At 38.0% G+C, this 24,413-nt stretch overlaps 1 protein-coding gene across 2 annotated transcripts in view; it reads right to left on the reverse strand.

The window, feature by feature from the left end:
- Positions 1–24,413, reverse strand: part of GLRA3 (glycine receptor, alpha 3) — a 113,859-nt gene that overhangs the window by 47,951 nt on the left and 41,495 nt on the right. For both annotated transcript variants that reach the window (XM_004682407.1, XM_004682406.1), the window contains exon 4: positions 39–262. In XM_004682407.1, the coding sequence (XP_004682464.1) occupies positions 39–262 (224 nt within the window). The remainder of the gene's footprint in view (positions 1–38; positions 263–24,413) is intronic.

The raw sequence follows: 24,413 nt of genomic DNA on the forward strand, positions 1-24,413 counted from the left end.
GGTCTCACTGAAATCAGAAATGAAAGTCTATGACTCACCTTATTGAATAAAGAACATTCCCATTCTTGAAAATTCTTAATAATTTGTTGTCTGTAGTTACTTCATGAAAGTTGGCACCCTTTTCATTGGCAAAGAACAAATCTGGTTTCCAAATAGAATCCAACATGGAAGGGTCTAGGTCTAAAGAGTCATCAGGATATTCACTGTACGCCAGACGGGGGTCATTCCATTTCTGACGAAGAAAAATATTCACTCTGTAATCCTATAAAATAAGAAAGAAACACAACAATGTTTTAAAAAGTTCAGAATCTTATGTACTATATTTTGGACTTCCCTGAATTTGGGCATAAGCACTGACATATTAATCCAAACCCTACAGTCTTTACTCACTGCTGCTTCCCCCAATCATTGTAGTTTTGAGGCGTTGTCCCATGCTTTGAGTGCACAATATGATTGTAAAGAAAAGAAAACCACAATTTTATCCTACTTATATTTTGTGGCTCCTTCTTGGTTTATTGTTACCTTCTTGATTTATCAGAATAAAATACTAGATTATTATTAGGTAGTTGGGGTAAAATATTATCTGCTTCGGTTGTAGAACCATTTCAGTAGCTACACAATAAAAGTGAATATATACACTTCTTTACAATGAACACATGTTTTCTTGAGTATAATATGCCTGTTCTAGGAAATAGGTGGTTTGGGAAAATTAAAAAGCAATTTTGGAATCATAAAAGAATAATTAAAGAACATTATTGCCTATAATCTGCTAAGCAGATTTGGATAATGAGATTTCCCAATTAGACTTTGCATTGTTAAGTTAAAAAGGGAGTCACTGAATCTAACAATTTCTTACTCTTAATTTCTGACCAATACATAAAACAACAAAGATTGATAGGTATATTGTGGTGCTTACTTCAACACAATAAATATAAACATTAACTTTAACTTTATAAATACAATTTTCCCCAAAGATTTTCTGAAATGAACAAGTAAATATATAGCTGCAATTATAAACTTGACTAAAGTGATCACTTTAATAAAGTTTTATTTCCATGGTAAATCCAAGGCTGGAGATATTTATGCAAACACAATGCCAGTTTTCATCTAATTTTTCTTTTCTCTGTGAAGAACAAAATTCCATAAAACCAAATCATCACAATGACACTTCCACAACATTAGATCCAACTCATTGCTTAGCTTGCAAGTAAATCAAATTCTGCATCTGTAGGAATGGCTGCCAATGGGTATGTGTCTTGGTCATTATTTGAGCACCGAGGCCCCCTGTCTTGTAACTGTAACTGAGGTTACATACCAGAAAATATTTTTTTCTGCTTTCTAGGTGCCCCATGTATGTTTCCAAAGGATCGTGGAGTAGAGTTCACTACTTCAGTTTTCTTTCTTCCTTTCTTTTTTAGAAGATTTATTTACTTACTGGGGTACAGGCCAGAGATGTGGTGGGTGAGAGGATTCACTAGAGACAGAGTAGGGAGCAGAAAAGGCAGATGGACAAAGTACACTGCTGAGGGGAGCAGCGGGCGGGTCAGGAGAGGTCTGCCACGCCATGTGGGTCAGCTCCCTGGCTTCAGAGAGCTTCCTAATATGGTGCTTTAACCCTTTGTGCCACCAGGGAGAGTCCCACTTCAGCTTTTTACCTCAACCTCACCACAATGTGGCCATCTCAACAGCCTCCAGCATCTGTAGAACCTGTAAATGTCGGGAGAGGTGAACAAGCTTCTACCAACCAGGGCGGCCATTTTCTTCCATTCTCGACCAGTAAGTGGGGCCCTGTGGTCTGGGATTAGATCCCGTTTCCTCTGCTGTTCTGCAGTCTGCTCTCTGCCCTAACTTGGAAAACTCCAGTTTCTCTCCATGTTATGTGTAGGCATGGGAGACTATCTGCCAGGAGAATAACTGATGAGTAAAGAAATTCCATTTAATTAAGAGTTACGATATATTTTAAAACTGGAAGTTTCTTACTGGAAGTAATTAGTTGATTGAGAAATTCGTAGCTATTCCCAACTGTGAGACTCAAATGAAAGGACAGTTAAGCTAAGGTCTCTGAATAAAATTTGATTGAATCTCATTATCCTTATGTTATTGATTTAGTGATAAATTGCATGGACAGACACAATTTCAGCCCTTTCAAGAACAGTCGTTGCTCAAAGAGTCAGCTGAGAAAATACAAAACTCAAGTATCCTTCTGTATCTGTTTCTAAATCACATAAGGAAAAACCAACTGTCACCAAGGTCAAGGGTCATCCTATGTCCATGGTGCGCTTTCTGAGAATAGTCTGAAATATGTTTTCTGATACATTCAGGTCTTCTGTTCATGGCCAGGGCCCAAAGAAAAGCCCAAAAATAAACATCTCTTGAAATTTAGCTTTTAATGGACTTTCAAATTTGGGTTTTGACCTGGCTATGAAAGAACATTGTTTTGGGAAGATACTCTGTTAAATAACCAAATTCAGTATTTTGAAAATACAAGTTTATATTTCTGAATCATATACAGTGTTGTAAACCAATGTTACCTTGGTTTAAAAAATATCTTAAAAAATTAAGTAACGATTGACTTTACTCAAATTCTGGATTGCTTAAAAAAATAAAAAGAAAGATTTAGGCTGATTTCATACCTCCAGGGTAGTCTATCTACTCATCTATTCGGCAACCAATTACATACTTTCTGAATCCTGAGCATTTGTAAAAAGGGTAAGGTTAATCAAAGGAGTCCCGTAACTTGATTAGAAATCACTTGTCTGTAAATAAAAGATTACACATTCAAGATGCCCAACAGCTCTGCAAAACAGAGACAAGTGCATGAGTATGCCACTAATAATAATATGCCTATAATAATAATAATAAGCAGTAATAATAAAAATGGTCTTAACAAAGCCAGTTCAGAAATTCAGTGATTCATTGAGGACACATAAAAGAAAGATTAATTTCTTGATCACTAGATTTTCTTCTGTTCATCTGGACTATGATTCTACAAAATAAATATGTGGAAGAGCTACAAGTGAACCAAACAAAAAAAAAAAGTAAAATATTCAAAGTAAAATCAGTATTTATAATTAAGATCAGTTGTTAACAGTATTTTAAAGTCAAGTCAGTATTTATGCTTATAAGGTATTTCACATGTATGAAATATAGACATGGAATATATTTATTTATAATTCTCATAAGCAACTGAATTTATGTGGATTCATAAAACTTTAAGACTGATATTATCTTAGTGACTATAACTAATGATTCTTTTTCCCTATAAATTCTTTCCATAGCAATAAATATCTGAAAATCCTTCAGAAGTTGTTCTATATTTCAACTATTTTTTGCAAATATGTTATACTATTTATCAGTATATTTTTAATGTGCTATAGTAATGATTGAAATATAATATTTTAGAAGACAAAATTTATTATTATCATTATTATTATACAGTGATAATCTAGAGGTCTAAAGTGTTACTTTGCAAGAAAATATTTTATGGGGAAATTAAAATTATGACAGCTTTGAAGATACTTATCCATTAAGATATAGTTTAAGATCCTCCTGTATATCACAGTAAATAAGTAATGCAGAACCCACACTGCATTTTGTGGCACATTGTTTGAAATTCTTACATTATGATGCACTCAAAAAATAATTAAATTATGCAAGCATTATTGTGTCAATTTACCAAATTCAGAATCAAGTCTTCTTGGGGTTAAATCTCCTCCAGCTAACAGTGTTGTCATTCTCTCTGGCTAGATTTTTTTCATCTGTAATACAGGGTTGATTATAACAGCACCCTGTCTACAGGATAGCTCTGAACATTGAATTGATCTATACAAAGTACTGAGAACCACACATTGAATAATGGCTTTCGACTGAAAACTAGGAACCATGTTAAATGGAAGTTTGGTTGCACTTTTTGTTTCTAAATTAGATCCTGAAGTATTACAGGGCATTTTGATTTGCCAAGTAGAAGTTTTAGGTAGATAATGGTAATTTGAAATGTAGTGAACATCTCGTGGAAAATTTGCAGAAATACTATTTTTATCTTTATTAACCCACATTTTGCAGAAATACTATTTTTAACTTTATTAACCCACATTCAATATTGATGCATATTTATATTTGTCTTTAACTATCCCTTCTGCTTCTTTCTGTACTATATCTATGCAGATATCTATATATCTCTATACAAACATCAGATTTGGTTGGGTGCACAGGCTCTGATCTATGACATCAAGTATAGCTGCTCACATGTCCAGCACCAACTACCAGGCAGTACACCAGCTCCTTCATGGGATGCTCCTAATAGCAAATTTAGGAATTCAGTGTTGTTACTAACATTTGCTTAATTTTATAGATGTGGACAATGAGACAAACACATATTAAGTGATTTCAACAGAATTAAAGGCTAATAAGTAGCAGAGCTCTAATTCAGGCCCAGAAGTTCTGTCTTCAGAGCTTCGCAGGACCTGCTGTTCCCATAATATACAGCCAGTAGTCGCCTTACACACATACCAAACATTCTACAACTAACGCAACTATCGGGGTTTATGTGGTTTATGTTTTTTTTTTTTTTTTTTCACAAGGAACTTGGGGGATGACTAATCAACATGCTCAGGGATGGGAAATTGCAATCATTATAGTTACATTTTTCTTAGGTTAAATCTAATAAGCACCAGATTGTCATTTGCCCATACTAGGTATCTGGGCAAAGACCGAATTTAGTGAAAATAAAAATGCACAACCCAATGTATCAGCTAAAATAACATCTACAGGGGACCTCCCCAGTGGCACAATGGGTTAAAGCACAGCACTATGAAGCTTGCCGCAGCTGCTTCAGCACGAGTTCAATCCCCCATCAGGGAGGTGACCCACATGGCGTGGCAGACCTCTCCTGTCTCCCTGCTGCTCCCCTCAGCAGTGTACTTTGTCAATCTACCTGTTCTGCTCCCCACTCTGTCTCTGGTGAAGCCTCTCACCAACCACACCTCTGCCTGTACCCTAGTTCTCTAAGCATAAACAAACAAATCTTTAAAATAATAAATAAAACAACATCTAGAATATAACTTTCATCTTTTGTTGTATAAGGCAGTATAGGATTGCTAGAAACTACATTAAAATGACCAATAAAAAAAAGAAAGAACAACATTCATCTAATTGAACTAAGTTTTAAATGCTTCTCTTTTCTGTGTTTCATAATTTGTTTAGTTTTTGATTTCCTTCATGCTTTCAGGTTATTTCTAACACAGGAGCCTACTCCCCTATCTCCTTCCTCCTTATTCCCACATTTCTGCTCCTTTCTTAATTTTCTTCTCAATTTTTGTATCTGTTTCTATTCTCTCCTATTCCTCCCACTTTCAAACAAACTGCACATCCCTCTTTAGGACTGAAAGGAAGCTATTAACTTCACTTTAAGATATGTAGGAACTAAATTCTATTAGAAACAGTTATTTCTATAGTGATGATGCCTGCAGGAGTCTTTTAATTATATTGTTACAAAGTGAAGAAAACAGGTATTTATGCTGCTATCATTGTTGACATCTTGATGTCTGTTTTTTTCTAATTTACCCTGACCATATACATTTTCACTTAACTGTAATTACATTGCACAGTTTTGCATCTTTTTTTTAACGTTTTTGATACTGTACAAAATCCTTAATGTATTTTATGAATTTCTTAGTATTCTTGATCATCATTCTAGTATCTATGCGATACATTTTCTTTGTTTAAGATTTATTTATTTATACATACAGAGTAGGGGTATAGGGCAGAGGCGCAGAGGCAGTGAGAGGAATCACTAGAGACAGAGAGGGGAGCAAAACAGGCACATCGACACTGCTGAGGGGAGCAGTGGGCCAGACAGGAGAGGTCTGCCGCGCCATGTGCGTCCCCTCTGGGGCTGGGGATTGGACTCTCATTGAAGCGGCTGCAGCCAGCTTGCAGCGCTGCGTCCTAACCCGTTGCACCATCAGGGAAGGCTTGATACACTTTCTTATGAAAATAACTGTTTGTTTTTAAGATTTATTTATTTGTGCATACAGAACTGGGGTACAGGCCAGAGATGCGGAGGTTGAGAGGATTCACCAGAGACAGAGTGGGGTACAGAACAGGCAGATCGACGAAGTACACTGCTGAGGGGAGCAGCGGGCGGGTGAGGAGAGGTCTGCCACGCCATGTGGTCACCTCCTGGGCAGGCGGGAATCGAACTCATGAGGAAGCGGCTTTAGATTCTCAGTGCTGTGCTTTAACCCGCTGCGCCACCAGGGAGGGCCGAAAATAACTTTTGATTGGTCCACAAGTCTTGAATATAGGTGAAATTAGGCAATTTGGTACAAAATCTTAGAAATGTTCATTTATTTTCAATAAACATAATTTTGCCTTTTGTCTCAACAGGTTTGAGCAAGAAGTAGAGGTATAGCATATTATCAGAAAGATGATATTTCCAAAAAACACTCTGAAAATACTCATCACAACATAACATAAAAATAAACACCACGCGGTATTTTTTTTTTCTTAACAGCTTGAAAGCTTTCCAATTGACTGTAAAAGTTTTCACCTATAATAGTGGTTAGTGACAATTATCATTGCCTTCTATTTACAATTTGATTAGATGTTCTTGCAAATCTAACATTCAAGTATTTCCAGCTTAAATGTTTTTCAGTATTTAACTAAATAGTACAAATTTTTAAATTGAATTTATTTTGGGGGGGTAACACATCTCTATTTATAATGTTAATTGAACTATTAACTTAGCAATTTGGTATTTTGGGAAAAGACTTGGTTTCATAGAAAAATATTAATAGCAAAGGATTTTTATTTTGTTTACATTTGTTCTCAATAGGAAAACTGATCTTGTAAAATAAATTATCCAGTCATTATTTTCAATTTATTCGCAACACAGAGAACAACTTATTACATATTTTCATTTTAACCAATATTTACATTTTCTGCAATTTTCCTGGAAAGCCATTAATATTGCAAATCATTTGCCATGAAATACTAGAGACTGGATATCAAAAGAATGTTTCACTTTGGAAAACTTTTAGTGATTAAGACATATATTCAAAAGAAATTAGACTGTATTTTGAATGATGTTTGCCTTCTGAGCAATCTAGATAATTCTGTACTAGCTGTTTGTTGATTTGGATGTTGGCCAAGAAACTGAGTGGAAGCTATTAACTTCACTCTAAGTTGTATAAGAACTAAATTCTATTACAAGCAGTTATTGAACAGTGTAGTCTCATTTAGGCTAGTTCTTGAAAGTAAGAGATGAAATGTTCATTTCTGCATCAAATGAAATAACCACTTTAAAATCTGCAAATTTACTTTTAAGACAAGTGCATATGCAATTCATCAAACCTGGAATTAAAGAAAATGCAATCAATGATTAGAAATTTTGCATTTTTGCTAAAGAGCTCCTATTTCTTTAGCAAACCCACTTTTGCTACAGACATTACAATATTTCTGTATTTACAGGTCTTTGGTGCAATGCATACATATTTCACAGTATATGAGTATAGGGTATCATTGTAGGCAAAAAATAAGTTGCCAAATTTCCATGTGTTTCACTTGTCATAAAATAATTGGCAAACTGTGGTTATGTTCTTCTACTTGACTGAAAATTTGAGAGCATACATATTTTATCAAATACAAATCCTAGAGTGGGTTTAGCAAAATGTATGCTACACTTTCACAAATCATTAAATATGAGTGTTTCCTTCACACAATATAGTTTTGTCCTGGCCCATTCCTAAACCTGTCGATATATTATTTTCTCTGTAAAACTCACTTGCTACTTATACTTGAGTACTTTCTTGGCAGGAAAATTATTTTAACTGATGAAAATACAAGGAGTAAACTTTTTCAAAATTGTTTCTGTCTTGAACTCTCATTTTTTAGCTGTCGATTTATTTATTTATTTACTTATTTAAAGAATTGTGTTATTTGTTCATGCATAGAAAGAGCTGGAGTGCAGGCCAGGGGTGCTTGGGGGTGGTGGGTGAGAATATGCACCAGAGACAGAGTGTGGAACAGAACAAGTGGATCTATTGAAACACGCTGCTGAGGGGAGCAGCGGGCAAGATGGGAGAGGTTTGCTGTGCCATGTGGGTCAGCTCCCTGGCCGAGGATCAAACTCATGCTTGGCTGCTGATAGCTTCATGGTACTGAGACTTAACCTTCTGTGCCAGTAGGGAGGCCCCTGAGAGTAAATTAAGTGTCTTCACCAATGCCATTTTATAGAAGGACAAAGACCAAGATCGCTTTAATTTCATTAAGGCCTTGAGTTCTCACTGTATGATGTCCAGTCTTACTGACTAAAATTAGTGTCATCTCAAAGCAAGATCTAAAAGAATCCCAAGTAGAAAAGAAGACATAAAACATGTATTATCACAAGCTTATATACATGGGAATCCCTAAAGACTCCACTAACAAAATTAGAAGTAATAAGTGAATACAGAGATGTGTAGGTTACAAATCAGTACACAAAAATTGGTTGTGTTTCCATACACAGACGAAAGAGACATCAAGAGGAACCAAGACCAGGTCTCTTTCTGGAGGAAGAGCTTTTTCTCCCAGGTTGGAATGACATCTGCTGAAACCACATGCAAATGGCTCAACAAAACTCTGCTGAAATCGCTCAGCTACATAATTTTGATCTATATTTACGTATTTGATTTAATGAAGCACTGGGGCTTGAGGAAGTTTACGGAGAAACAACAACTGACATGGAATTAGGTAATTTGGAAATACTGCTACAATGAGAGAAAGCGTTCACACCTATGCAGTTCACCCTGGAATAGGTCAAGGTAGAAGCATAAAGGGCTCTGGGAACTTCTGTAATAGCTGAAGGGATAAAGAGAAAATTTCTGTCAAAGGATGATGGAAAAAATTCAGCCTTATTTTATGGTCTGGCAACAATGTCTGCAACAAATAGAGACAGCAAGCAATCACCTAGTGGGCCCAGCTGAGGAGATTCCAGGCAAAACCCACTTTTTTTTTTTAATAGGTGCAGGGCAAACACCTTTGAGGTGTGCCTGTGAATGTCTTGTTTATACTCCAGTAGATGGAAAAGTTGCCCATTATTTTCTCAACCACATTAAACGATTTCAGAAAATCTCTAGAGCATTATCCCACAGAATCTTGACTCCCAGTCCAAGAGAGAAAAGCATAAGAAGCCCATAAAAATGATGAGAGCTGGGCCCTCCCTGATGGTGCAGTGGGTTAAAGCGCAGTACGAAGAAGCTAAAGCCACTTCAGCATGAGTGTGCTCTGGCCCGGAGGTGACCACATGGAGCTGCAGACCCCTCCTGACCCACCCGCTGCTCCCTCTAGCAGTGTGCTTTGTCCATCTGTCTGTTCTGCTCCCCACTCTGTCCCTGGTGAATCCTCTCACCAGCCCTGCACCTCTGGCCTGTACCCCAGTTCTGCATGCATAAATAAATAAGTCTTTTAAAAAATGATAAGAGAGCTCAACAAGTAGAAATAACCTCAGTTTTTATTAAAATGGATAAGGACAATCCAAATTGCAAACAGCAGTACTTACAGTATTTTGAAACCAAGATCCTTCCTTTTATTGAAGCGACTACTCTGCAATACTTTACATGGTCTAAAGGAAGGGGTGCAAATCTCCTCAATGTGTGTTGCCACCCCATATCCTTGACCAAAGCACCCACACCGCCTTCTGGGGACACTTTAGACCCCTACTCCATACTTCCTCCCCCAGTAACCTCAAATCTGCAGTCATTTATCTAGGGTTTATTTTGATTTAGAAAAACAGAAATTTCTTTTTTTTTTTTCCCATTTATATCTTGAAAACCACAGAGTTCACTATTCAGGACAGGTAGGAAGGAGGTTAAGTAGAACATCTAACAAGAGTATTCTGTATTTTGACTTCAACAAAGTATCTGTCGTTATAAAACAACAAGGATGAGTCCTAAGGTGCAGACCTCATGTGCAGATCTAATGAGGATGAGGTAAGAGACTTTTGCGCAAATCAGTGTTTGTTTCAGCTTTGAATCCAACTAAATAAAATGTGCTTTTCTCAGTACACAGCAAAATCGACATCAGCCACAAATTCCCTCCAATGGTTTCTGTAGGTATTTAAAAACACAAGCATGGCAAAACATAATGTAACTCAACACTTGGGCTTTTAAAAGAGACAAGCAGGAAGAAAATACTAGATCTTAAGAAATATTTTCATTAGGAAGCTGATCAGGCAAAACTGACTCAATGCTTCAGCATCAGTATATTTACTGACCAGGAGCAAAACTAAGCCATTTGGCACTAAGAGAATGTATGGTTCCGTGTTCTTAATATGAGCTATTCTGAGGAATACGAATTGAAGAATCAGAAAACCAGCTTGCTTTGAATATTGAATTTGTCAGAATCAATTATATTTCTATAACATAGTCCTTAATAACTATAGTACTAAAAATTGTCAAGGGCCAACCATTTAGCCCTCTTAAGTAATACAAAATAGAGGCTCTGGAAAAGAAAGAGGATTACAGAAATATAATTCATTCTGAATCAAATTCATTAGACTTTTATAGGTCAAGAGATGGCCAAACTCCAGCAGAACTTTAAGGAGGAAACATCTCTCTCTCTTTTGTTTGAAAGATTTCCTTTTTCCTATGGTTTGAGAATAATGAAGGTAGACAAAAATTCAAACTTGCGATAGAAGTCATTTGCAAGCTGTAAAATCTCCCTGATCACAGCAGACAAGTGGAAGCTCTTACAGCCTGTCTTCTGGCATTTCATCACCTTTCCCAGAGGACATAAATTGCTAGAAGAGAATTTCTGTGAATATATCACTCCTTTTCTGAAGAGCCCCTGATTGTTGCCAAACCCACTCTGTAGCCTAAGGAGCAGAGTTGCTGGGGAGGGACAGTGCTGTCGAAGTGAGAGGGTGGCAGAAGGCCCCTGGCCCACCCTGGCTTTACAGGACCTTCTCACTGCACAACTACAAGAAGGAATAACCCTCCTGGTTCTCTGAAGCTCCACATATGTTGTGGAATAAAAATGTTTCTTTGGAAAATCCAGAAACAAGCTATGTCCTCCACTAACACTTCAGATATACAGAAAAGTTGCAAAAAGAGCTTCCGCCAGCTACCCCGCCATGTTCAACTCATGTAGCAATAGCATCATTTTCTGAAACTAAAAAATTAACACTCATACAATGTTAGGAACTTATCTACCGACTAAATTTCAGTTTCTCAAGTCTCCCACCTAATGTGCTTTTAGAGTTGTCTGGCCTGCAACCCAGTCTGAGACCCCTAGTGCATTCAATTAGATACTTGTTCTCCATTCTGGGTGTCTTTTCTGTGTCCCTGATATTTTTTGCATCATACTGCTTGGCCAGTTTATATAATGTGCTTCAATCTAGTTTGTCTGATGTTTTCTTTTGATTATATTGGCATTATTCATTTTTAGCATGAATATCACAGAAAGAATATTGAGACAGCATCTTTTTCAAATTGCTTATCAGAAGCACTTGTTACTGATGTGTCTTATTATCAGCGGTGTTAAGCTTGATTAACTGGTTAAGCAAGTGTCTACCAGGCTTATTTATTTATTTATTTTTGGTTAGGCTGTAAGTGACTAATTTTTTTTTTATAATAGCTTATTTTTATATCATTTTGTACATTTTTTTTATCTCAATTGTAATCCCCGTGGGTTTCCCATCACCAAATCACCCGTGTGCCATCACCACAGTCCAGGGCATTTCTCTCCCCTCACCATTTTTGATCCCATTCCCCACTCCACCCCCACAAATTGTCTCTGGTATATGACTGTTCATTATTCTTATTATTTCCTTGCCTTCCAGGCTTATTTTTGATAAAGCTATAGTGAAGTTTACTTGCCATTTGTTGCTATTTACATTATATTTTTAGGAAACCTACCCCATGTCACAGCAGACTTCAGTGATCTGTTTCTGTGAGGTGAGACATAATGTGATCCTTTAAGTCAGAGTTCTACCTGGCTACCTTGCAGAAGTCCAAGGCATTTAAAAAACATTTTGTCATTTTTAAATTTGAATGATACTTATAATAGATATTTACACTTACTTAGTCAATGTTTCTATCATTTTAAGTTGAAAAACTATTATTAAAACTAGTGATGAGTCAAGACTCAGTGTCTTAAAAGTAATAGCACTTTAAAATGACAAGTGACTTCGCAGGAAGAATGAAGCCTTGAAGCTGAAGAATTTAGGTTTATGGGAGTTAGACTCAGCACATGTATTTTACATTGGCAGATACATATGTTAAGAATCTTCTTTTATGTATTCTATGTTTGCCAAATATTTTGATTTCTCTCTTTGGGATTCTCCCTTGAAGAGAAATTGTACACCCTTACCTTTGTTATACTCAGAAGTGACCATCTGACTTAGCAATAAATGTGTGAATACCACACAATACAAGAGCAGGGGTGGTGGTAAAAAGAATAGTAGAGGAAGAAACAGTAAATGCAAAGGAGCAGAGGCAAGATAAAATAGAACATGTCTAAAAGGTGAAAATTCACAAGGTATGTCTGGAATTCAGAGAAGGTTGCCACTTGGGGTAAAACGTGAGAAGATTCTGAAGGATTCAGGTGAGATAGGTAATATAGGCTATAGCAAGCCAAATGGATGTAACTTTGATATCAGAGCATATATTTTGGAACCAAAGAAAGAGCACAAAAATGACATGACCTTATTTGAATTTTAGAAAGATCTCTGTAGCTTCTAGGTGCAGTCTGGCCTGGCAATCAGTTAGATGCTCTGGCTGTCGTAGCAGCGAGGAGCAATCTGCAGGGTGGTGGAAAACCTGCAGATTTGGACAATCGTTGGGAGGTTGGATTGCTGCGTCTTCGCTATTCGTTGGGAATCGGGTGTAAGAGAGGGAAATTAGTGGCAATTTTCTGGCTGACTTGAAAGTAAATCAGGAGATAAAGCATGTTTGAAGATAGTGAACCTTAGAATGTCTCCCACTGAGGAAGACACCCAGTTAGATAACCTGGAAAAAATTGAAATACAGAATTACGGTGTCGTTTATGTGGTCTTAAGCATCACAGCCGGATACATGTGGTGTTCCCATGCCAGAGCATCTGATTGCCAGGCCAGCCTGCAACTTGAGGTTACAAAGATCTTTCTAAAATTCAAAGAAGGTCTTGTCATTTTTCTGACCAAATATATTATTTCCCAAAGTTACTTAGGTTTTTTCTTCTGTTTCTCATGCCTCTCACACACAGAGATGGTTCATAGCTCCTGAGATGGAGCCATATATTGAGGACGGTAACCACCGCAGGGAAGGATGAGCTTACACAGCAGGGAGACAGCCAGCAATGTGAACCTGAAGCATGGCCAGCAGTCAGGAAACAGAGGAGAAGACAAAGCCCCGGCGGCCAGAGTGGCCAGACAAGACAGCAGACTGTTGGGTGGGACAAGCCAAAGCCAGAGAGTTCACGAGAAGCGTGTGGACACCACTGGCCGATGAGGTGAAGGCTCAGCGAAGATAAGCACAGAGCACTTTGCTGTGGTTTCTGAATACTCTGGAAATAGCAGCTTTGCAAGGCGATTGGTGAAAAGTCCGCACATAAAAACACCTTTCGCCACCTAAATACGAAACTGAATCTGCCAATGCTCCTGTTAATAGAGAGGCAGATTGTCAGATTCCACCCCAGACTACTGACGAAGGGTGTTGGGGGGCTTAAATGTTCTGCCGATATTGCTGTCAATAAAGTATACTGTCCCTAGCATATATACACATACCTACATATATATGGAGAGAGATTTCTCTTCTTTTTTTTTTAAAGATTTATTTATTTGTGCATACAGAACTGGGGTACAGGCCAGAGGCTCAGGGGCGGTGAGAGGCTTCACCAGAGACAGAGTGGGGAGCAGAACAGGCAGATCAACCAAGTACACTGCTGAGGGGAGCAGCGGGTGGGTCAGGAGAGGTCTGCTGCGCCATGTGGTCACCTCCTGGCCAGGCAGCAGGTGGGAATCGAACTCATGAGGAAGCGGCTTTAGATTCTCAGTGCTGTGCTTTAACCCGCTGCGCCACCAGGGAGGGCCCAAGATTTCTCTTCTTTTATGTAAAACTAATTGCCAGTTTTTCTAAAGCTCCCTAAAGTTGTTTTTATTCAAGGAACACAGTGAAAATACCACTTATCTTCCCCTATATCTATATGTGTGTGTGTGTATACCTTGCATATATGTGTGTATCTATATCTATCTTCCTACCTACCAATCTATCCAACCTATTCAGCCAGCCAGCCAGCTATTATGTTTAAGGAAAACAGCATGATCACCTGATACAATAATTACTAATTAATATATCTCCTCATGTAATGATAGTGTCTATGTGTGTGTGAAATGAGGACACTTAAAATTCACTGTCTTAGCACATTTCTAGTACTCAATACAACACTGTCAACTACTATCATGTTCATACATTAGCTCACTAGACTTTTTTATTCCATATAATTGCAACTTTGTACCTTCTGACCAATGTGTTCCCATGCTCCCACCTCCTGCTCAGGGAAACACCATGTTTCTCTGTGTCTGTGAGTGTGTCCTGTTTAAAGAAAACTCTACCCAGAGTGAATGACAGTGTTTGCCTTTCCATGTCTGGCCTATTCCACTTAGAGCTGGGCTCTTGCCAGAGACCAGCCACCTCGGGGTGCCCTCCATGATGGCGCAGATGCTACTCTGGGCTTCTGCTCGCCCATGGCCCTAAGGATTACAATAGCGTAATCCTTTGCTTCTGTTTTAATTTTTGCAGTGTCCATGGGTTTCCATTTTCTGCCACCAGTTTTCTGCTTTTTGATGGAATCAATGTAGAATTATTCAGTGACAGCATGTATCTCTGACTTCATGGTCATCCAGTTGCTGTGATGGCTTCTTGATTCCTCTTTTTTTGGCAGCTTAAGGCTGGAGACTCCTGTTGTCTCATCTTCCCAATTCAGATAGGGGTAGTAGTTTTGTTGACCAAATCTGCAGTATAATTATCATTTTTCAGCTTTCCAGTAGTTTTGTCAACATCAGATCCCCAGTAGTGAATTCCCTATTATGAAGTGGTTACTGTCATAAACAGTGAACACCACGCTGGACCATAATCGACACTGGAAGTACATTGCAGGAATGGGAAGGCTGGACTCTTCGTAGGCTCTATGTATCTGAAGGCCGTGCATGGGGACCCATGAAAGGGCGCATGAAAATCATTAATAAAATTAACTGAAAATTTTACCCATGTGGAAAACCCATGTGCATCTACATTGAAGTGTATGACCTTGCCAGTCATGGGCTAAGGGAAATAGCAAATTAGAACCAGGTAGGCATGAGGGAGTCGAGGGGTGAGAACTGGACTACTTGTGTCTAACTTTACTGAGGGCTTAAACAAACAATGATGGAAATCAATGATGCCTCACTTAAAAAAAAAGTATTGGAGAAAAGTGTATCTTTATTGACAAATATAGAATGTAGTTCAGAAATTTAAATTCTTAAGTTAAGACATGGTTAGAGAGCTAGAGCTTTTTCCTCAAAGACTCTCTTATCTTCCTAGGTGGATTGTGTGGCTGAAAACAAGAGGCAAGGAATAAATCAGTGAGTTACTAAACCAGAAAGCAGGGTGACCTACGTAAATGTCAGCGTCTTGATTGGGAAAGAGTGAGGTTTCAGTGATTAGAATGGTGCCATCTGGAAGGATTTGGAAAACTCCAAAAATCCTGAGCTGCAAGAATCCACTGTTCCCGTGTCTGACAAAGATGGGAGGGGACATGTCCATGCTTCCTGCACTGCACCTTCACAGACCGACCTTCCTTGCCCTCAGACTGACAAGGGGGAAGAAGAGTCCGACAGCAGCCAGGGAGCCCATTCCAGCCCACCCTCACAGGAGACTTGCACCCTAAGGAATTAATGTTCCCAATTTATATGTGCATACATATTTACTTGTGGAATCGATCCTGAGAGTACTAGACCATGGAGTGTGAAATCAAATTTCAAAATTGGTTAAATCTATTCATATGAATGCATTTATAGGGATGCTGGATTCTCTGTTTGCTCAAATGCCTGGAATGGTTCTAATTGCTTGCTTATTTTGTTAGTGAAAGATGGAACCAATAGGGATCTGTGTTGAATGAAGTTGATATATGAAACATTTATTAGTCAATTATAGAAGAAAAAATCCAGGCTTCGAGGAAAAAAAGAGAAATAGAAATAGATTGAAAATGTGTAACCTGTTTCAATAGGTTTTAAATATATGAGTAGCCCATTAAGGAATATCTCACTTGCTCTTTATAATCAAAAGAACTCTAGAGTTGACAAAGAAAAGACTTAAGTTACTGAGAAAAATGCAAGTTTGCACTTAGAAGACATGAGTGAATTCATAGGTTTAAGCTCCTTTGGAGAAGAACAATTTAATACATCACATCACATCACAAATGCATACTGTGATTCTTCCTACAGGTACCTGAAGCAATTTACTTTGACTGTATACTGAGAAACAGGAACTACACAGACTGATGTTTCTGAGAACACTGAACCACATTTCTGGGTTTATTCAAACTCCTGGACAGACAGAATACCACTATTGTCAATAGTCAGAGTGGCAGGTTATAAAAGAATTAAGTAATGGTGAATTTTGATGAAAACTTACCTCACACTGGCTTCAGTGATCCTGCGACTCCATAGTTTCATTTTCTCATTTCTGGAATGAATGACTAGAGATTTGTAATAGAGGCGAAGCTATAAATAAAGTAGATGGCAATAGATCTATATAGATATGTGTACATATCTACATAGATTAGATATAGAGGTAGATGTAGCTAAATTCTCATCACCTGCAGAATGCTCACATAATCATTTCTGACATGTGTAGTGAGGCAGGAAGACATATGTGGAATTCTCCAAATTCCTTTTCTTGCCAAAATATTACTGAAGAGCAGTTTTGTTTCATGGGGGAGCCAAAGAAATGAGTGTATCCTTTGAAGACTTTTGATGGTGGGATAGTGAATACTTTCAATCCCTATTTAATTCTCCTTTTTGACCTAGAATGAACACACCTGAAATCTGGAAAGTCGCAATGGATTATTTCAAGTTCATCCAACTGATCAATTCTAATATGGCTGTTTTTGTTTGTGTAATGTCTCTATTAGAATAAACCAGTAGAATCACTGGTATCTGTTTTATGAGTGATGTATTAAGTACATTTTTTTCTACCCCCTATGACAAAGAACACCAGAAGCATTAGCTTTATCTAGTAGAGATATTGTTGCTGTTTTGCAAAAAAGAAAAAGAAAAAGAAAAAGAAATAATAGATCCAACTCAGTATCCTTGTGCCCTGATGAAGTATATGAACTCAGTGATCAGCCAGCATATAAGATATCCCACTGATGTACTATATTGGTGATCGCATGCTGTTAGAACAGGAGAGTAGAAATAGCAGATGCCTTTATAAGAAACAGAGAATATAGATAAACCCCAGGAGACTTTAACAACATTTTAGAGCATCAGAGGATTGTAGCATGTATAGAAAACTTGAAAGCTGTGTATGCCAATCCTACCAACATTTTTAAATAAGTATTTTAATCTTTTCTCTGATTATATAGATATATAAAACACTTTGAGTGTATTGGTTTTATGCAATTCAATGTGGAAACACAGGAGAAAGAAATGAGAAATTAACATCAGATGTTGAGATGTTTGATTCCAAACTTTAAAGGAAATCCCAGGTTTTGACCATGTCATTGGTATATCCATGGAAGTGTTTTAATTTAAGTTTGAAGGAAGATGTTTATTGAAGGTAAGTAAGTCAGGATGATGAAGGCTGGACTTTACATCCAGTTAGGATTAAGGAAGACCTGGTGATAGATAAGACTATGAACCAGCTGCCCACACCTTTGATGAATGTGTGGACATCAACAACTCTAGTGATGACAAGTCTAAGTAGGAAAGGAATGTGGAGAGTCTAAGATCATGCCTTCAAAACAGGAGGAAGAGGAAGAGTCTAGAAGTAGAGGAAAGAACTGAAAGGGATGCTGAAACTACTCTCTGACCTGAAGGTCAGGCTCTGGAGGACTGAATGTGAATGTATGCCCTTCAAGGGTTGCCGGGGTGGTGGAGAGAGCGCTTCTTGAGTGACACTAAAATGGAGATACTCTATCAAAAAAGTGTGTGTGTGTGGGGGGGTGTGCTGTAGCAAGCAGAAGTAGTAAATTAAGTTATTAGCCAAGAAATAGACATCCCAGAGGGAACAATGAGCAAATTAAGGAGGGAGAGGATTGGGGGTTGGGTCATAGGTAAAACTGAGGATTAAACAAATAAAACCTGCTCAGAACTACTTACTTTGGTTGTTACTGATAAAAGTATGTGGAATGTGAAACAAGGCATCAAGATTATGAAAAGCTTTCCTCAGCCAGATGCTGGGGAGTGGGGACAGGAGAGAGACTGGGACAGCGACCTGGTACCTGGGCCCTCGGTACCTATTTTAGAAGCTTCTCAACAGGTGAACTGTTCTTCAGATTATTAGGGACATTTTCCGCAGTTCTAAAAAGTGTCTCATGAAGAATGTTCTCCTTAAGGATCTACCTAAGACACAACTTCTTCTTAGTAAAATTTATTCTTCTGCCATCATAACAAAATGAAACTTGCTCTACCTATCGGCTCTATCTATCTATTTATCTATCTATGATCTAATTTTGAGCTAATCTCAGCTTTCTAGAAATTTCTGCTCACTAGATAATATCAGATAACCTGTGTGTTGTGCCTATTTCACAGAGATTTGCTGCCACTGAAGCAAGTTTGAGAAATATTTGGGAAAATATTTTGAAAGCTTCATGGAAAGGTTTTGAGAGTGATTTTATCAAAGAGAAAAAAAAAAGCAAAATGGTATCTAAGTGAAATGAAAACAGCAGACAGAAGCAGAAAAGGAAACAAATTGAGCCCTTGTATCAGATGTAGAAAAGAAATCTGAGTCTACCTATAATTAGTATAGATGTGTGCACAAAACACAATGTTTGAAAACTAGCATCCAAAAGAGAATAATTGTAATCGTTGGTACAGAGAGAATATAGTTTGGTCGCCAGTACATTTGTATTGATAGCTTTGCAAGTAGCTCTGAGCATAAAATGTAGCCCTCCCACACATAATACCCAGAGCCTCTGTCCCATTTTCCACTGCCTTTTCATATGTTGCCAAGCAATGAGGATAGAAATATTAGCCCTGGGCACATATATTCACAAGAACCCTTATAAATATGTGTTTTAGAGGACATTCTCAATGAGAACAAAATAGTTCCCAAGGGAGCAATATTGGTTCTTGGTAGGTAAAAAAATAATTTTCTTCTTATGTATAATTCAGAGATATACATGGTGTATATAAACAAATGTGCGGTATATGCAGTATATCTGGAGTATTAAAATTTTATGGAGAGGACAATTATGGAAAAAGATGTCAAAAAAGTCTCTTTAAGGAGTCATAATGAAAAAAAAAATGTTTGAGAAACACTGCCTTAGAGAAAACTACAGAGAAAGGGGTGCAAAGTATATGCATTTCTTTTCATGACTGCTGTCAAATTTTGATTAATCATATTTCATTTTATAGTGCACGAGTGAGGAATAGCAATTATCTTTATATAGTTAAAATATGATAAAGAGTAAAATATATTTAGAATCAAAATTTTTAGGTTTTTTGTAGCTGCTTTTTGAGATTTGTATAGAGCAAATGTGTAATAGAGAGTATATCAGAAGCACTGAAGGAAGAACTTCTTCCTCAGGGATTACTAAAAGACTCACTGAACAGAAGCCACTGGAAAACCTGAAAAAGAGGAGAAATGACTCTAAAAAGGGGCCTCACCGGTGGTGTAGTGGTTAATGTCTCAGCACCACGAGGCTGCCTGCAGCCACTGCAGCACAAGTTTGATCCCTGGCCAGGGAGTGACTCAAATGGTGAGGCAGACCTCTCCTGTCTCCCTGTGCTCCCCTCAGCAGTGTATTGCAGTAAATCTGCCTATTCTGCTCCCCACTCTGTCTTTGGTGAAGGATGCCCTAAAGGAACTCTGCAGTCTTGTGGACTCCACCCCCTACTCCAGCTCTCTGGATGCTACCCTTTACTCCAGTGATTAGAAACTACAACTCCCAGCAGTACCAGGGAGAGAACTGCCAGGACCCAAGGGCGGAGCTAAGCAGGCATTCTGGGACTTTGGAGAATAAGTAGGGCGCCAGTTTGTTCGTCTCTCCCTCTCTCTCGCTCAGGAAACAGCTCTCCAGACTGCGTGATTCGGAGCTTTCAGTTAGTTTCGTTACCAGAGCTCCAAGTCAGCGGAGCCGGTAAGATATTCCAGTTGTTTCCTTTTCTTTTCCCCTTTTGTAAGTAAACCCGTTATTGACCCTTTTGTGTGCGCCTGCAGTATAACTGAATTTTAAGTGTGCAGGTGAGGCCCCAACTACAGACAGGCGGTCCAGTTCACACTGGGGTGCCCCCTAACACCTTCAGTCCCCACAGTTCTTGCGTACACCCCAGTTCTTGTGTGCATAAATAAATAAAAATAAGTCTAAGGGAAAAAAAAAGAGAAAAGACTCTAGAAGAGAACACTGGTCAAAGAACAAACTGAATCTAACAAAATGGCTTCTGCCAAATAAGAGTGTTAAATGTCCTCTGTTCAGCTAGGAGAGGGACATGGGTGGGCATTTAATTCCTCTACGTGACCACAGTAGAGGGAGTTGCATGTTCAGTTACGGAAGAATAGAGAGGAATTCTTTACTCCCTCCAAAGTCCATGAAGGGCAGAGTCCCCCAAAAGTGGGAGATTTGAGATCCAAGCACTTCAAAATGCCATCCCTGGCCCTCCCTGGTGGCGCAGCGGGTTAAAGCACAACACTGAGAATCTAAAGCCGCTTCCACGTGAGTTCGATTCCCGCCTGCCCCGGAGGTGACCACAGGGCGCGGCAGACCTCTCCTGGCCCGCCCGCTGCTCCCCTCAGCAGTGTACTTCGTCAATCTGCCTGTTCTGCTCCCTACTCTGTCTCTGGTAAAGCCTCTCGCCGCCCCTGAGTCTCTGGCCTGTACCCCAGTTCTGTATGCGCAAATAAATAAATCTTTAAAAAAAAAATGCCACCCCTAACCTAAGCGGAGAATAAAGACATCATTATCTTTTATTGAGAAATTGAATGGGTTTTGCAGGTGAAAGCTGTCCAGGATTTATCTGTATTTCCAGTTTATCTACTTATGTTGATCAATGTGATCAGTTCATTTTTGTGAATTAAACCTTTTCATTTAAGTTTGTGGCAGGGTGTTTGTCTTATACTTTAGCTACACTCTGCAATGTTGGCAATATTCCAAAAAAAACTCCTGAGGAGAATTTTTAATAGATGGTACAGACGACAGTCATACATATGTGCTAAGAAATATGTTTCTTCTAGTTCTCCCTTTGAATAAGTGGTTTGTTATCAAGTTTCCTTTATGAGATTCAGGGGGAAAAATGATTTCCTCTACAGTTTTAAAACCAAATTGTTAAGTACTGGCCTCATTTTTGATACATCTACATGTGATTGTTAAGTAGGAATTTTCCATCTTCTGACTGACTCCCTAATCAACAAAGGCTGCTCACTCCTTTGCCCACATCTGGTCCAACTGACAGGGCATTTGTGCCACAGCCCGAGGCCCCTGTGAGCCTGCTGGTTGGGGCCCATCCGCAGCATACTTAGACTTGTTTTGTGGAGATGCTGGCTGCCAGTTCCATCAGTGCAACAAAAATGTGTCATCTTAACTGGTCTAGAGACTGTCAGTATTAACTCTAACTCATTCATCTGTCAGAGTTCTGCATTACAGCTGAAGAGAAATTTGCAATTTAAATCGATTGCCAAGTACTTAACATTAATTGACATGCTAAATCCACAACTGAGTAACAAATCATGACTGGTGCCAATCATCCTGGAGAACACAATTTCCCCATCTAGCTGCCCATTTTAGCTTCTGAAGTAGAAATGACACTTTGAAATCTCTTCCTTCAGAAAGCCAAATTCTCTAAGGAAAAGATGCATGCTGGTAAATGCACTGAGGAGGTCCCTTTAGCATAGTACCGTTGCTATGAATGGATCATGAGAGTCAGATCCTTTCTATGCCTTGGAAGGTGTCTAAGAAAATGCTTCACTGATATGATAACAGTGAACCTAGATCAAGAACTTTCTCCAGAGTACCATGTGTGGTAATTGTTCTTTCCCATTACAAATTAGTTTTACAATAGGCAGAGAGGGGAGTTAAATTAAGTGACATCTATCTTTGTCACTGCATTTACCCCTGTAACCATCATTTCTTTCCAGCCCAAATCTTTCAAATGCCTAAACAAAAGGCAATTAACCTTTCAGTCTCTGTAGCCAGAATGAAAGGAAACTACAGAGATATATGGTTGAATTAAGGAGAGAAGTTGCAGGGGTTTGTGCTGATAATTTTCTGCTCCACAGTTCTCTTTCTGTCTTCATTAGTATCAGTCTCTCGTTGGTAACACCCACCCTCACCACAGTATTGGAAATATATAACATCTTCTTTGTTTTAGCAACATTGCAGCAAAACTAAACAATTGCATTCTTTGTGGTATGTTTTATAACAAATTTTACCTGTGTGAATAGGCTCTTTCCGAACCCCTGTGATTTTAAGGGTGCTCTGTGAATGACCACAACAGGCAGAGATTTATTTGTTTTCTGATGGGGTCACCAGGATGTATAACCTTCATGCATACCTATTGTTATGTGATGCTCCATAAACATGCCTTGTTTCTGATTCATGCTTATAAATGATAGTTCAGATCACATTCATACTGCCAGTCACTGGTTACTCATGCTTGAAATTAAAAATCTTTCAGACTGACACCATTTTTATATTTAGTTAGGTTTTACTTATTACTCAAAGTAAAAATAAGGCAGTGAAGATAAGAAGTTAACAGACATAATCTTAAAGATAAAAGGATAGTAGGCTTCTGAAAGGAAGAGGGATAACATCAATCTAGTCATACTTGGCATTAACATTATTGAACTCACAAATATGGATTCCCAGGAACAGTCACCCAATGCCATTGTGACATTCTGAATGGGAATGCACGTTACAAGAAAGTAGCTCATTAGCAATAAATACAAAGAACCTGTGACTCATTTTGGGGACACTATACAGAAGGACGGAAAAAATGAACTTCTGCTCAAATGATATACATTTCCTTCCAATTATCATAAAAAATTTTGCCATGAAATCTAATTCATACCTGAAATAATTGCATTTAATATTTATGCATACAGAATTGGGGTATGGGCCAGAGTTGCAGTGCAGAGACAGAGTGGGGAGCAGAACAGGCTGATCATCAAAGTACACTGCTGAGGGGAGCAGCAGATGAACAGAGAGTAGAATTGCAGCATGATGTTGCTGCTAATAAGAGCCTATAATTATTTTCTCCAAAGAAATGCCATATTTGTTTCAATTAAATTTGAAAAAGAAAAGAGATTTTATAAGTGAATTGAATAAAATGATAGGATGTCAATAAAGTCTGTTTGATAAATTAGTACAGGAAGTTAAATGCCATCCTAACAGAATCAAATAAAGTAGCATGAAAAAAACTTAACATCATCATAGTATGTGAAGGAATTGCCTTTAAGTCAGTTACTGAATTATTTACAGTGAAGGACTCCAAATGGTTTGATATGAAATTGTAGCTTATTTGGAATTTTAATAAATTCTCAATAATCTATTTATTGATAGTTCTTAAAGACTGAGAATATGTAGCACAGAACTAGAAAGAAAGTAAAACTGAGGGCGATGAGGAAGCATATTCTATACAATGTAATAGATTTTATAGAAAGAACAAATGGGAAGATAAAAATTGAGTGTTATCATTAGAAGATGGATGTTACTCATAGATTCAGACAGCAACAAAAATAGCAGAATAAAAATAAACCCATATGTATACTTATTAACAAAATAGGGGAGCTAATATCAAATTGCCAATAAGAAGAATGAAAATGGATACATTACAGATCCATCAGGTAAAAGAATAAGGTATATAGACAAGTTTATATCAATAATTTGAAAATATATTAGAAAACAGGTAATCTCCTTGAAAAACAAAACTCTTGCAAAATGTACACAATCAGAAAAATAGATAGCTCTGCATCTGGTCAAGAAAGAATGTGAGAATGTAAGAACAGCAGTTGAGTCCAAAGTGGATAATGCTAGTTTTGAGAGATACAAAACAATAGGAAATCTCACAAACTGTGAGCAGGCGTTTACGACAGAGCAGCCACTCCTGAGCATTTACCTGTAGAACACCCTGCATATGTTTATTGGAATACAACATGCAATAATTTTTCAGTGTGGAGTTGTTACTTATTGCAGCAAAAACATCAGATACCATCAAAATATCCCACAAATGTAGAATAGATAAATACACCATGGAGTATTTA

This window comes from Condylura cristata, unplaced genomic scaffold (genome assembly GCF_000260355.1).
Source record: "Condylura cristata isolate star-nosed mole 26May11 unplaced genomic scaffold, ConCri1.0 scaffold00014, whole genome shotgun sequence".
Taxonomy (NCBI): Eukaryota; Metazoa; Chordata; class Mammalia; order Eulipotyphla; family Talpidae; genus Condylura; species Condylura cristata.